Raw genomic sequence first — 13,052 nt, forward strand, 5'->3', positions numbered from 1 at the left:
ATGAAAAGACGAAGAACTTTTCCAGCAAATGCATTTTTAGTAGCAACAATAGCATTCTCTTTGCATTTTTTTGCTGCTTTTTCATCAAAACTCATTATATAAACTCTAAAAAAAATTGCAATTATGACCAACATTCCTCATTAATTCCAAAAATAATAAACCATTCAAGATGTTCTAACGTGAAATTGTTACAGAAAAAAAAAAATTTTACTTGGAAGCTAGAATTAGAAGCAATGGAGCAATAACTTATCAAATGCATAATGAGAGAGAAAAATGAAGAATGGATTGCAACTTAGGTCTGAAAATTCTTGGAAGCGATAAGGTTAGAAGAATGGGATATGGTGAATAGGTCAGGGATTTGGAGTTTTTGGGCTTCTTTGCACTTAAAAAGGAGGAGAAAGAAACTTAGTATTAAGGGTGGGCCTTCATTAGAATTTCAAATATAAAATTGGAGTTACGGGTGGGTTTGGGCCTACCCTGAAATGGCCTAGTTTCTCCCCCTGCGTGTTCTTGGTTTTGATGAACATATATTGTCTTTTGTGTTCAATTGAAAAGGAGGATGTAAGGTTAAGTGTGAACACTTAACATCTTTTCACTTCTTTTTAGTTGCATGTAGGATTCATAACTTGTAGCTATAATGTGACAATTAATAAATTTACCATTTAAAACACTTTTTTTGCATTTTGTTTAATGTTGTCACGTGTACTAGAAGATCTTTACATTCACATGCACTTTTATATTACTCTATTCAACCATACTAATCGAATGGTTTATACGTGAAAAGTAACTCTACGATAAAATCACACATTTTGTTCACCTAAAATTAATGCAAACTTCAGGATTAGTTTATGAAATATTTCTCACTTTTTAATATGTAAACATATTTAAAAAAAAATTAAAATATGAGTTTCTAGAATTTATATGGCCAAACTAACATACACAGAAAAATCTATAAATATAGTAATTCAACTTTAGAAAATTTTCTGTTACATGGTGATAAGACTTAGCTTTTGTGAATGGGAAGAGGGAAAGAACCTCATCCTATAAACGTATTTAAAGGTCCGATTGTATTAATTAGAACCTCATCCTTTTTCTTTGATTCCTTCTGCTTGAATTAATTATGTTATTTATCTGCCTTTTCTATTATAAGATGAGATTTAATTCACATTCTAATCTACTTCATTACAGAAAAAATTATAATTGCAGAATCTCTTTTGAATTAAGACTAGCGGATGAGAACATCCAAACATATCTTGGTAATTTTAGTGGATACGAAGAAGGAAAAAAAAATCCCTCTCTACAATCCTGGTCCTGGAATCATTTAATGTCCATTATTTTTTTTTTCTCTTTTTTGAAGAAAAGAAAAGATTTTAATATTTATAAAGCCATTGATCGAGCACTATATATCTCATTGTTTTTTTCTCCTTAGATATTGAAAAAACAATCACATTAATTTTTTGAGAATTTGATCTTGTCTACGGTTTTCTTGCAAATTTGAGTTTATATCTCTTTAAGAAAAATATCAAAAAATAAATAAATAAAAGTTAGAAATTTAGTTACTATAATTAGAAATTGAAGGTTCATATGGCTATACATATAGGATCTGAGAAGCAAATTAGAATATGGAGAAAGTCGTGATAGCTAGTGTCACAAAAACTATTGAAATATAGGTTGTGTATGACTAGTGCCAAGATAGATATAAATTTAAAGTTTTTGTATCCCAACCTTTTTATTAACTGTAAGAATAGTATAGAAAGATTTAATATTATTTTGTATTAGTTGATCTTTCTTTCATACAAAGATTTAAGTGTTGCTTGGAAGCACAAAAAAGATTTCATAACATTTGACTAGATGAATATTGATGAATTAGAAATATACATGAAGCAAAATAAAATCATTTTTTTCCTTGTCTAGACGGTCTCAATGTAAGAAGAGTGGAGTTCACATATAATTAGAATATACAGAAAGCTCGCTTACAAAGAGCAGAAGATACAATTGATGAAGCATGTACATGCATGCAATTTAATTCATCTGAATTCAGTCCTCGCTAAATACTGTTGTCCCAGATAGGTTTCCGTTACTGCAAACTGCATGTTCTCCACTGGTTTCCAGTGTCTCTTTCTTTGATTTATGAACCAATTGTTTATTTGCTTCTGATCTAGCCCCGTTGATTCAGCCAACGCTATCTTATCACCCTCCTGCATGATCATAATTCACAAGAAAAAAAAATGAGTTTTAGAGCCTAAAAGTGTTGTTATAATAATTTTTAACAATAGCGAATTGGTTTATTGCCGTTGGGTATGGCCATTTGTAGTGCACATTCCACCACTGAGTGAGTGTTTGGCGAGCTTCTTTTGGGAGTTTCCCCTTCTTCTTCTTCTTTGAGAATTCCAACTTCAAAGAGCCAATGTGACCTCCAAACTTAAGTAAAAGCTTATTTTTAAGATCTCTATCTTCATCCCGAATTTGAGAGTCTGTAATCCTCATCTGATGATGCACCACCTTCCTCTGCTCACAGCATTACCCATGTACAAAGTCAACTCAACAATTATATTTCAGTAATTCACTACCTTTTTTATCTTCAATACGCTTAACTGAGCTACAATTTCCCTTCAGATAATTCAGGGGCAATAGCAATCACAATGGTACGCTTGAACCTAGGGTATGTATTAATCCCTCTATAGTCACTTGTGATTCCCAGTTAACTAAACAAAAATCAAGTGTGGTTTATCAAATATGGCCTCCAATCAAACATTATTAAGAACCCTCACAACATGGTCACATATTGATGTGATTATTTCTTGTTTGTTAGCATGTAATGGTAATCTGCAAGTGTTTCGAAGTGTGAACATGGATATGATTAAATTGGGCCTCAGAAATCTAGAAGAAATGGGTTTCAGAACTACAAACATGAAACATTGCAAAAAGAGATATAAGATTACACATTTAAATGCAAAATGATACCATCAACATAAAACTCAAGATTGTTTGACGATTATACAGCTCAGATTTTAATCTCTAATAATACATTCAGCCTTATTTTTCTGTTATAATAGAACCGAAATGAGCTAGCCAGAAGAAGTCAAAGAAATTAGAAACCTAGATTATATATACAGAGCTCAGAGTAAAGAAGGAAAACAAAACGTAGAGAGTTAAATTCATTTTCGAAAGTCATAAATATTTTAACCTAAGAATATAGTTCGAAAATTCAGTCTGGGTATAACCAGGAACAAGTATTGAGCTAAAGGGGTAAAGGTAGAAGGGACCACAAGTAAAAGAATAGCATATGAATTGGAGAGACAAGGATGAACGGCTAGGGTAGATTGCACAGTGCTCACCGTCAGCAAAAGCAGACATGGGAATTGGATCAATGCGTAGAAATGTCCGTTTATAGAAAAAAGAGAGAGAGAGAGTCGAAAGGATGGCACGAACATTAAATCATATTTGCAGAGTAAATTAAAGTTAATATTTAACGCCCACCATTTGGGCCCCCACTTCCCACTCCCCCCACCAAGCAAATCTTACACTAACTTACCTTGTCTCTTTTCCCATTTTAGCCCATTACTATTATGCATTGGCCTAGCTTTTATGTAACCGAAAGTTGAAAGGTTTTCACTTACCAAAAAAAAAAATTGAAAGGTTTTCACTCGTTCAATTTCAAAAAGGCCACATGACTATTGCAAACGTACTTTTATCTAGTTAACTATTAAAAATAACTGGAGCCAATGCATAATAGTAAATTTTATTATCAGGATAAAATCATCATTTAATAAAAACTATAAATTTATCATATTCTCTTAGGTTTAAAAATTAATAATTTCTTCTTAACCTAAAATTTAAAAAATGATTATTTTCCCTTTAGGATTTGTATTTTTTCTATTGTTGTTTCTTTAGCGATTGAAGTCAATCAACCTCCTCTCTTTTATTTCCCGAACAAGGACGAATCATCGGTCAATTAGAGATTAATTGACAATTCATTAGTATAGCATCGTAAATCTGTGCAATGCACAAATCTGTTAGATCTCCAATTGGTTAACAATTCATTCTCGCCTAGAAGATGAGAGTGAGAAGACTGGGAAATAGTTTTTTTGAAACTAGAGAAATTATTAATTTTTAAACTAAGAAAAGGAAGGTAATAAATTTATAATTTTTTAAATATTTTTATGTTTAATAATAATAATAATAAATTTTAATAAATTAATAAATATTTAAATTTTTTAAGAATTACCAAATGAAAGATTGGATTTACATTCACCCTTTGGTTGGAAATAGTCGTTTGGCCTTTCAAAAATGTGAAAACCAAACATGAACGATAGGTGAGTGTGAGAATTCATTAAATACAGAGAGGTAAAGAAAAATACGGAGCATGAATGTGAATAGTCTAAAATATGAGTTGTAAACTAGGCTGCAGCTTTTGACCATGAGAGAAAACTGAAAGAAGCAACGGATTTGGACCCATGAGGGTCAGACACGTGTGATGGCCTTCAAGGTATTGGGCACAAAGCCCCACAACTGGGAACATATGTCTAATGGAAATGACAGGTACTGAGCAGTAACAGATGAACCTAGTGCCCCCTGAAGAATCAAGGCGCAGGACTGAAGGATAGTCTATGAAACTGAATCATCATTTTCCTTTATTATATTTGTATATTTCTTCAAAAAGCTGGTGGCTTCGCAGCTAGAACACCGGGAGTGCGTGTGAAGTCCGACCACCCGCCTTACCCGGGGTTGTCCCATAAATTTCTCTCTCTCATCCAGTCATCCATAATCTAGGCTTTTCATATGAAATTTGTTCAAAACAAAAACCCATTTGTCACATGGCCACGAACTCAAACAGAGTTATAGCCATTGGATAATTGCCATGATACTATTACGAAAACTGGAACGTCTCTATTTCAACATGGGGTGAGAGTTGGATTGTCCTATTAGCAAAAGTAAATGTAGGAAAATTAAAATTTTTACACTTATTTTAACTTGTGTATATATATATATTATTCATCTCAAAGTTTAAACAAATATATCACAATAATAATATATTTTTTCAAAATACTCATCTTGACGCTACCTATATAGAGATTTTTTTTTCTGTAACTTTAAAAAATATTTTGTGTTAGTAAAAACTATTTGAAATAGTGAGATGATACTATAATATATAATATGATAATAATTAAAAATTAAAATAGTGATATAGTCATTGATGTCACTTTCAGTGTGGTGGAAGTGAGATGAACCCTCTTACTATGGATTTAATTTTAAAAATGGCATAGATCACGTAAGTGAATTTAAAAATTTTAGAGTTGAAAAATTTTAAATTAAATTTCAATTCTTTTTTACTTGATCTTATCTCCTTAAATTTTGATTGGCATTAATGTTCATATTGAAGCCACCCGTGAAGAGCATACAGTGAAGGTCTTGGCGTGAGACATAAAACATAGAATATTGCATAGAATCTTACATATATTGTATAGAATATGAATATAATGCAATGTATTCAACAAGCAAAAAATATTATAATAAATATATATGAATAATGCACTGATAAGCAAAGAATATTATAATGAATATATATGAATAAGGATGAATAATGCACTGACAAGCAGAGAATATAATGAATATATAGAAGACTTTGCTTGTTTGCTTCCATTTTTCTTTCACGTGAAAGTCTTCCTTGCTACCATATATATGCATGCTTTTGCAAAATTTCTACAAAAATATTTGCTTGCTTGTTTCCATATAGCATATATAACATAGATTGTCGGATTGTTTTTTCGTGAACGAAGAGAATTCAGTGAACAGCTTTTTTGATCATCAGTAGTGTTGATGCAATGACTAGATGACAGGTAATGTTTTGTTATAAAAATAGACGCATAATTGTATCGTATCAAATTTAATTAGGTCTGAATTCAATGTAAATTGAGACTAGTTAATTTTGATTTGGTCCAAATTCAAATTAATTTTGATTTAATTGAATTAATTTGAAATTCAAATCAAATTAATTTCAAATTAAATTGAAATGTGTGAGGATGGATAGGGGAGGTTGGCGGAAACACCAATACTTGGCGGTTCTGCCAAGCCTTCTACCACCAACCATCAAATTTAGCTTAATTGACATCCATCAAATTTAGTATGTTGTGCCATCCATCAAATTTAGTGAGTAGATTTTATTTTATATACTAGTGATTGAAATCTTAAACGTGGCTTAATTGATATTTAAAACTCAAGAATGGTAATCTCACATCAAATATTATGAACACTCAAATTTAACTCTTTTTATAAAACATTTCATTTTAAATATTTTGAAATGAAGTTGAAGTCATCCATATTAATTTAGTGATAATTCAGTTTTTTTAATTTCAATGTTACTTTAATTGATGCTAACCATATTAATGATAATCCAGTTTAGCCTGCCAATCTTTTTTCTGTCAAGTTTGATTCCAATTTCGCCTGTCAACAATCCTTTCTTTTAAAAAATGTTACTCATGAAAAAATTCATTTTAATAATGCTAACTCTAGTTTTTTTTATTCTAATGTTACATTAACTGATGCTAACCATGTTAATTTAATAATGATAATTTAGTTTGTTTGATTAATGTTTGATTAAAATGATTGTCTTTCATTAATCTTTCATTAGTGTAATTTAACGAATTAATATATATTTTCAGACATTGGCAATCAACTACCAAGAGGGGCGTACAGATTTCATGATGCATACAGATTTCGAATGCACATGTTGCTTCAGAAAAATATGGACACTGTGACTATAATTAAGAATAAACTAATATTTACTCAGAGAGCTATTTTTCGAACAACTTGTTTCTAACAATTATTAGATTTGGCAAAACCACGGTTTAGTGTCATACTTATTCAAGCGATGTTATTTCGTATGATTAATCACGAGAACCCAGACAGAGAAGTGTGGTTCAGAAAAAATGGTGTTCAATTTTGATACAACTTTGTAGAGTTTGTGTTAGTCATTGATCTGATTTTCGAGGAGCACATGGATGTGTCCAACTACGTTGATTGCATGTGGATACCTCAACTGAGAGAGGAATACTTCCTGGACATTCACATGTCGTTATCCCATGGAGATATCGAGCAAGTAGTTGACGATTAAATTTAGGGAGACAATGACGATGACACAGTGAAGTTCATGGTCTCGTATTATGCATTTACAGAATTATTAAGGCTGAACAACAGAACCAAAATGCCTGATTGTTTTTCGCATTTAGCAGACAATTTGGATGCATTTAGTTGGTACCCATAAGGGACAACGACATGGAATAAAACAATTGAATCGATGCGAAAGGGTATCCATAACAAATATCAGTTTTGTGTTGAACACTATCTGTCGTACATAAGTCTGCTCTCACTTCTTAGTTATAATATTTTGGGATACCCGATTGCTTTTTAGCTAAGTATCGTATAATAAAAAAAGTTTACATTCATACCGACGATTGTAAATACTAACCATAAATATTATACATTGTGTAGTATTGGATTTATTAGATGATTCAAAATTTATCACCTTATATCTGTTTGGAAGCAAATGATCAAATCCCCCGTATCCTTAAATAGAAGACAATTGTATTACCAATATGGGATGACATATCGATACTTTGGGATGCCTCTTTGGTAAATTGCTCATTGATAGATTTATATTTTATTATTTCATCTTGTATTTCATTAATTTTTATAAATTTTTTTCATATTCCAAAAGGGGATTACAACTGCATTACGTTCAACTGAGACAGAACGCAACTCTGAATGGTACATCTGAGCTCTGAAGTTTATGTGAGAATAGACACCACTAGCATTATCAAATGATAAGTCTACAGATTCAAACGATGATGACAAGATCTAGTAGAATCTTTCTGTTGCCTTTCAAGCAGCCTCTAAAGGGTTTTCATAGTTCTTCATCACTTTCATACGAATATCTTCATCATGAGGACCTCGACCTGTTGTTCTTGAGATTTCTCGTATTAGACAGGCATCCCCTCTACAGGTATCATCCTCTTACATTGCATACCCCTGAGAGTCACATAAGGCCTCTGATAATGTACATGTATCCCCTTTACAGTGTCATCCCCTTCACGGGATATCGTATAATGGTGTATCATATGACTGTTTTCAACAAATTTTAATGGAACATGAAAGAGGCATTAGCTCTCAGATACAATAGTAATTAGACCAACATGTTACAATGATGCACGTGGAGTGAGAGTGACATGCATCGACTATTCGTGGAGAGATGCATGGGCAAACATCGATGTTTCAAAGGGGGATGCAAGAGTAGTGACAGTAACAAGTATCGATGTTTCGTAGAGAGCTGCAGGAGCAGTGGCGGCAATAGGCATTGGTGTTTTATGGGGAGATACAGGAACTATAGTCATCGTTAAATAATCAAATTACAAGGATTGAGGATTTCTATGTTTAGGCATCAGGATCAGTACAAGTTATTATCTACTATACTTAAATTTTATTTCAATTAGTTGTGTTATAAAATAATGATAACCATAATTTTTTTTGCAGTTGGATGACTCATCGGATGATAATGTTTAACAATAAGAGCAGTATCAGTCGATAACTATTCAAAAGCCGACGACTACAAAAAAATGTCAACATTCGAATGTGTGCTACAAAAAATAAAACGGTTGGTAAGTTCATTCCCAGATTCAATGAAAGCAAAAAAGAACAAACAGCACATACCTGAGGACTGTCATTTGGACTTGCGATTGGTTGATGCCTACTTAGAGTTCTTATTATGGTACTATAATGTGTTAGATAATAACACCCGATGTGTCTTCCTTGGGAGACCAACTGGAATGACAGTCTATATGAGCAAACCACCCAAATTCTAACACTGGAGCAATAGTTGGAAAACACGGTATGCACAATTCCTTTGTATTAGTTGCAGTTGGTTATCACTTTCAACTTATAGTCTAACTTATGTGTACACAACACATTAAAGCTTTCATGAGAATACACCATAAATCTTTTTCAAATGGTAATTGGATGATTGTTTCGACCCAGTTCATTGCATTTCTCCCACAGTGCTACGATAAGTTCAAATGGTTAGGTGCAAATTGGAGTGACCCTCATTTTTCCTAGATCAAATCAATAGCGTCTCATGTGTACAATCCACTGAATTCTTTCAGCCATGGAGTAATGTTGACAAGGTAGTTTATAACTGTAAGTCGTTTACAATATATTTGATGATTGGTAACTGTACTTATTTCTCTTCATTAGTTGACAGGTATTTATTCCCCTCAACATCGATAACCAACATTAGGTATATGGTGTATTGGATATCAACGATTGGAAGTTGTATGTATACGACTTTGCTCAATATACCACTAGCTTAGAGAGAGTGAAAAAGTTAATGATGTCATATAGGACATTGACACACCTAATGAAGGCGAGTAATTTTATACATCAAAGGGAATTCAATCACCAGCTACTCCACCAATGTTACAATACAGGTGTGTTCATGACGTGCCAAAACAAGATGTAAGAAGCAAAAACTATGACATTTTTTTACTTATGTTTATGGAATACCTTACTCAAGATCGGCCATTTAATTTCACATCGAAACATTTTAAGAGACTAATAATGCGTGTGGCCACAACCATATTCCAAATGAGGGCCCTTAGTAAATATTTAGGGTTTACGAGTTTGTTTATATGTTACCAGACTTTATTTAATTGATTGTATTTATTAAATTCAATTGAATTGTGAAAATGTAGGTTTCCAGGAATTCGATTAAGGCGTGGGTGGGCAGGCATGCGTATGAATTGGATGTCATTTTATTATTGTTTTACTGATGTATTTGCAGCATAAATCATAACTTCCTTTTGATGATTTCTTAATGCTTATTTATGAAATAAAACTAATTAATAAAATATGTTAATACGAAATACATAGTATGATATAATAAAAATCAAATATATACATAAAATAAACAATAACAAATAAATATCATAGTAATTCCATTATGCTGTTTTGATCCATTGTCATCGCGTACATGTAAGAGCTTAAACACAAAAAATTAAAATATTAAAATTTGTATAAGACCCAATAGATAAATTACAAAAAATTAAATATACAATATATATATAATTAAAATTATAATATCAAACGCAATCAAAAAATTAACTATGATAGCCTATTCGGTCATATTGGTTGCACCGTGACTACGACGACCTTGTCCTCATGCTCTACTTGATGTGCGAGACGAGCCTAACCACGGGCACTGGATCTGGACTCAAACAATTCAAGTGAATATAGCCAGGCTGATGACATCGGCTGTAGTTTTGTTGTTGAACTTCCTTTCCTTATGAAGGTTTTCTTGCATGATTGGAAGGATGACCGAATCATCATTGTTCTATCACTCAAGGATAAATCGTAGGCATATTTGATAGTGCCTAAGTTAATTGATCCCCTAGTGGATTAATATATTTTCCATACACCCTATATAAATATTCAGTAGAGTAATATGTACTGACCCAACCTACACAGTTCGATAGCTTATTCTCGCAATGAATCATTCAAAATTATTGTTCGTGTCAATACACATCCCTCTCTTATTCCTGCCAACATATCTTGTCACATTATCATCACCTTCAATCCATTGGTCTTCATAGCAAATCTTAAATGCAGTTTTTTCTATCTTGACTAAAAATAAATCTAAAAACATAAAAACTCTAAATTGCACTACTTTACAATTTTTTTAAATTAAGCCCCAAATACAATACCAGTGTAACCAAGCTTCATACATACATATTTATAACATATTAAACTATCATATCATCAAGTGATGTATAAATATTGATCAAGACAAGATAATAAAAAATGGAAGAAAACAACAGTGGTAATTTTGTAATTTTTTATGCAACTCTCTGTCAAGACAAGGAAAACAATACACACAATAGCATCAAATTGAAAAAAACAAACATAAAAAATAAAGGAATTGAGTGCAATGGAAAAAAACAGAAAAAATAAAAAAATTCAGTAGGGCCAAGGGGGATGACGTTAACGCCAACTTGTTCTTCTTCTGGAATTTTTTCAAGCCTAAATTTTCGTATTTTATAACCATCAATACAACATTAAACAACGTTATAACAACTTTAAATAATATAAACAACATGAAATAACAACATTAAACAATCTAACAATATGAAATCACAACAAAATTAAATTTTACATAAAGTCATTAACATGAATCTACCGTACTTATTTCATTTTAAAGTTTTTATAAAGAAAACACATAACACATGGGCCTGAATCAAGACTGGCTTGAATATGGATGATTTTGCTATGAAATCTTTACAGCAAATGTTAATTCTCTTAATAAATTTAACAAATTTTGTCTCTTTCTCCCCGGTGTTCAAGTTGAATCCTTTATAATGGTTTTCTCACGAGTTTGATTGTTCAATCATGTGTCTTCTCTGTTGAAGAATTTTTTTTCATGTTGCAGAGATTCCTTCCTCACTTGAAGGCTAAGGAAGAAGAGAGAAAAAGTTACAGAGACAAAAAAGAGAGAATTTCTGCATAGGGTGCGTCAAGAGGGGTATTTTAGAAAAGTAGATTACTGTTGTGGTATATTTGTTTAAACTTTGAGATGAGTGGCATATATGTATACACAGATTAAAATAAGGGTAAAAATTTAAATTTCCCATAAACATATCGCAGCAAGGCCACTACTTGACTAAGTATTAATTCTCAGCTTAACTGCCTTAAAAATTAATCAAAACCACGTGTTATCAAGGTTTTTGCATCTTCCACATACATAACAAGCATTCGTTCAATACAATTGAAAAACATAACAAAGTTTAGGGCAACTTGTAATATAAAGCAATGTCGTCATAATCACCATGCCATCAAGCCATGTTTACAAATTCACAAGACATTCATTTGTGAGAAATTATCCTGTTAACTGCCTACAAATATATTTCCCTACTTAAAATGATAAAGAAGGGAAAAAAAATTAACTATTAAACATGAAGCTCACTTAAAGAGAAACAGGAAGTTTTCACATGTTACAGTACCATGAGTCCATAATGACCAAGACAAAAGTTCCCTCTTGCACATTTACTTTCTTAAGTTTTAATTCTAAGTTTGGAAGGGTAGTTGATGAAGGAAATTGAACCTAAGAAATGGTAAGACTTTCAGGATAAAAAAAATTATTTAACTACAAGTCTTGGAATCACTACTGAAGGGATGGCTAGTCCATCTATAATAATCTGAAACTAAAATTATCAGGAGAAAGTACCTAAAAGAAACATTTGCTAATTTAGAGAAAGTACCATTATAATCATTCAAGTAAACTATATATATTATATGAAACAAAATGTTAAAACAAGCTAAAACATCAAAGGCTAATCCCAATAGTTTTATAAGAATAGTAGCCTGAAAAATGGACACCTTAATTAACACAATCCAACCAAGTGAATTTATGCCAATATATTTTACAACTGGATCTCCGGAATGGTAGCATGCCTAAAGAATCTTTTTTATTCTTTTCTTCTTTAATTTATATAAAGAATTCCTAATTTTATAAAAGATGAGTAATGAGAATCCACTGAAGCATAATAGAAAACAAAAGGGAAGATGAGAGTAACTAAATGTGGTAATCACATCTTTGAAAAGGTAATTTGTGCTTTGAAATTTTAAAAATAATAGTTGCCAATATTATTAGCCAAAGTTGTGCGTGGCTTTTTATATGCAAATAAAAATAAATTTAATTATGAAATCATAATCGATTTCCATGCAAATATAAAAGGTTGTTGTTGCAATTAGAAAGAACAATAGCTTCTCTCTTACATCAAGTTTTAAAAAGAAAAAATCCATCCCATGCTAAATAAAAGAACTAATATATTAAGCAAAAGCACAATCGGCAAATTTGATTGGTACTAGTACTAAAAGTTTCGAGCTATTATATTATTGGATGGACGACTACGTATACTTGGAAAAGATTGCGAGAATCCAATCAGAATTCAAAAATACAACAGAAGAATGTGACACAACATTAAGCTCCAATGATGATTAAATCTTTT

The 13,052-nt window shown here is 31.7% G+C and overlaps 1 protein-coding gene across 1 annotated transcript; it reads right to left on the reverse strand.

Annotated features, from left to right (window-relative positions):
- Positions 1-2,027: 2,027 nt before the first annotated feature.
- LOC123216337 (homeotic protein knotted-1-like) lies at positions 2,028-8,390 on the reverse strand. The gene is made up of 5 exons (XM_044636769.1): positions 8,263-8,390; positions 8,027-8,121; positions 7,726-7,829; positions 2,293-2,508; positions 2,028-2,198 (listed from the first exon to the last, which is right to left on the reverse strand). Exons 1-5 carry the CDS (start codon positions 8,388-8,390, stop codon positions 2,028-2,030), a joined length of 714 nt encoding a protein of 237 aa, XP_044492704.1.
- Between the last annotated feature and the right edge of the window lie 4,662 nt (positions 8,391-13,052).

Source organism: Mangifera indica, chromosome 5 (assembly GCF_011075055.1).
Source record: "Mangifera indica cultivar Alphonso chromosome 5, CATAS_Mindica_2.1, whole genome shotgun sequence".
NCBI classification, from domain to species: Eukaryota; Viridiplantae; Streptophyta; class Magnoliopsida; order Sapindales; family Anacardiaceae; genus Mangifera; species Mangifera indica.

Bases quoted from the DNA above. Each gene is read 5' to 3' on its own strand.
- LOC123216337 (XM_044636769.1), bottom strand. From the start codon at position 8,390: ATGACTATAGTTCCTGTATCTCCCCATAAAACACCAATGCCTATTGCC. The intron at 7,830-8,026 runs GTATGCAATGTA...TTGAATCTGTAG, and splicing joins GCCTTATGTGACTCTCAGGG to ACTTATCATTTGATAATGCT. The intron at 2,199-2,292 runs GCAATAAACCAA...ATGATCATGCAG, and splicing joins ACAAATGGCCATACCCAACG to GAGGGTGATAAGATAGCGTT.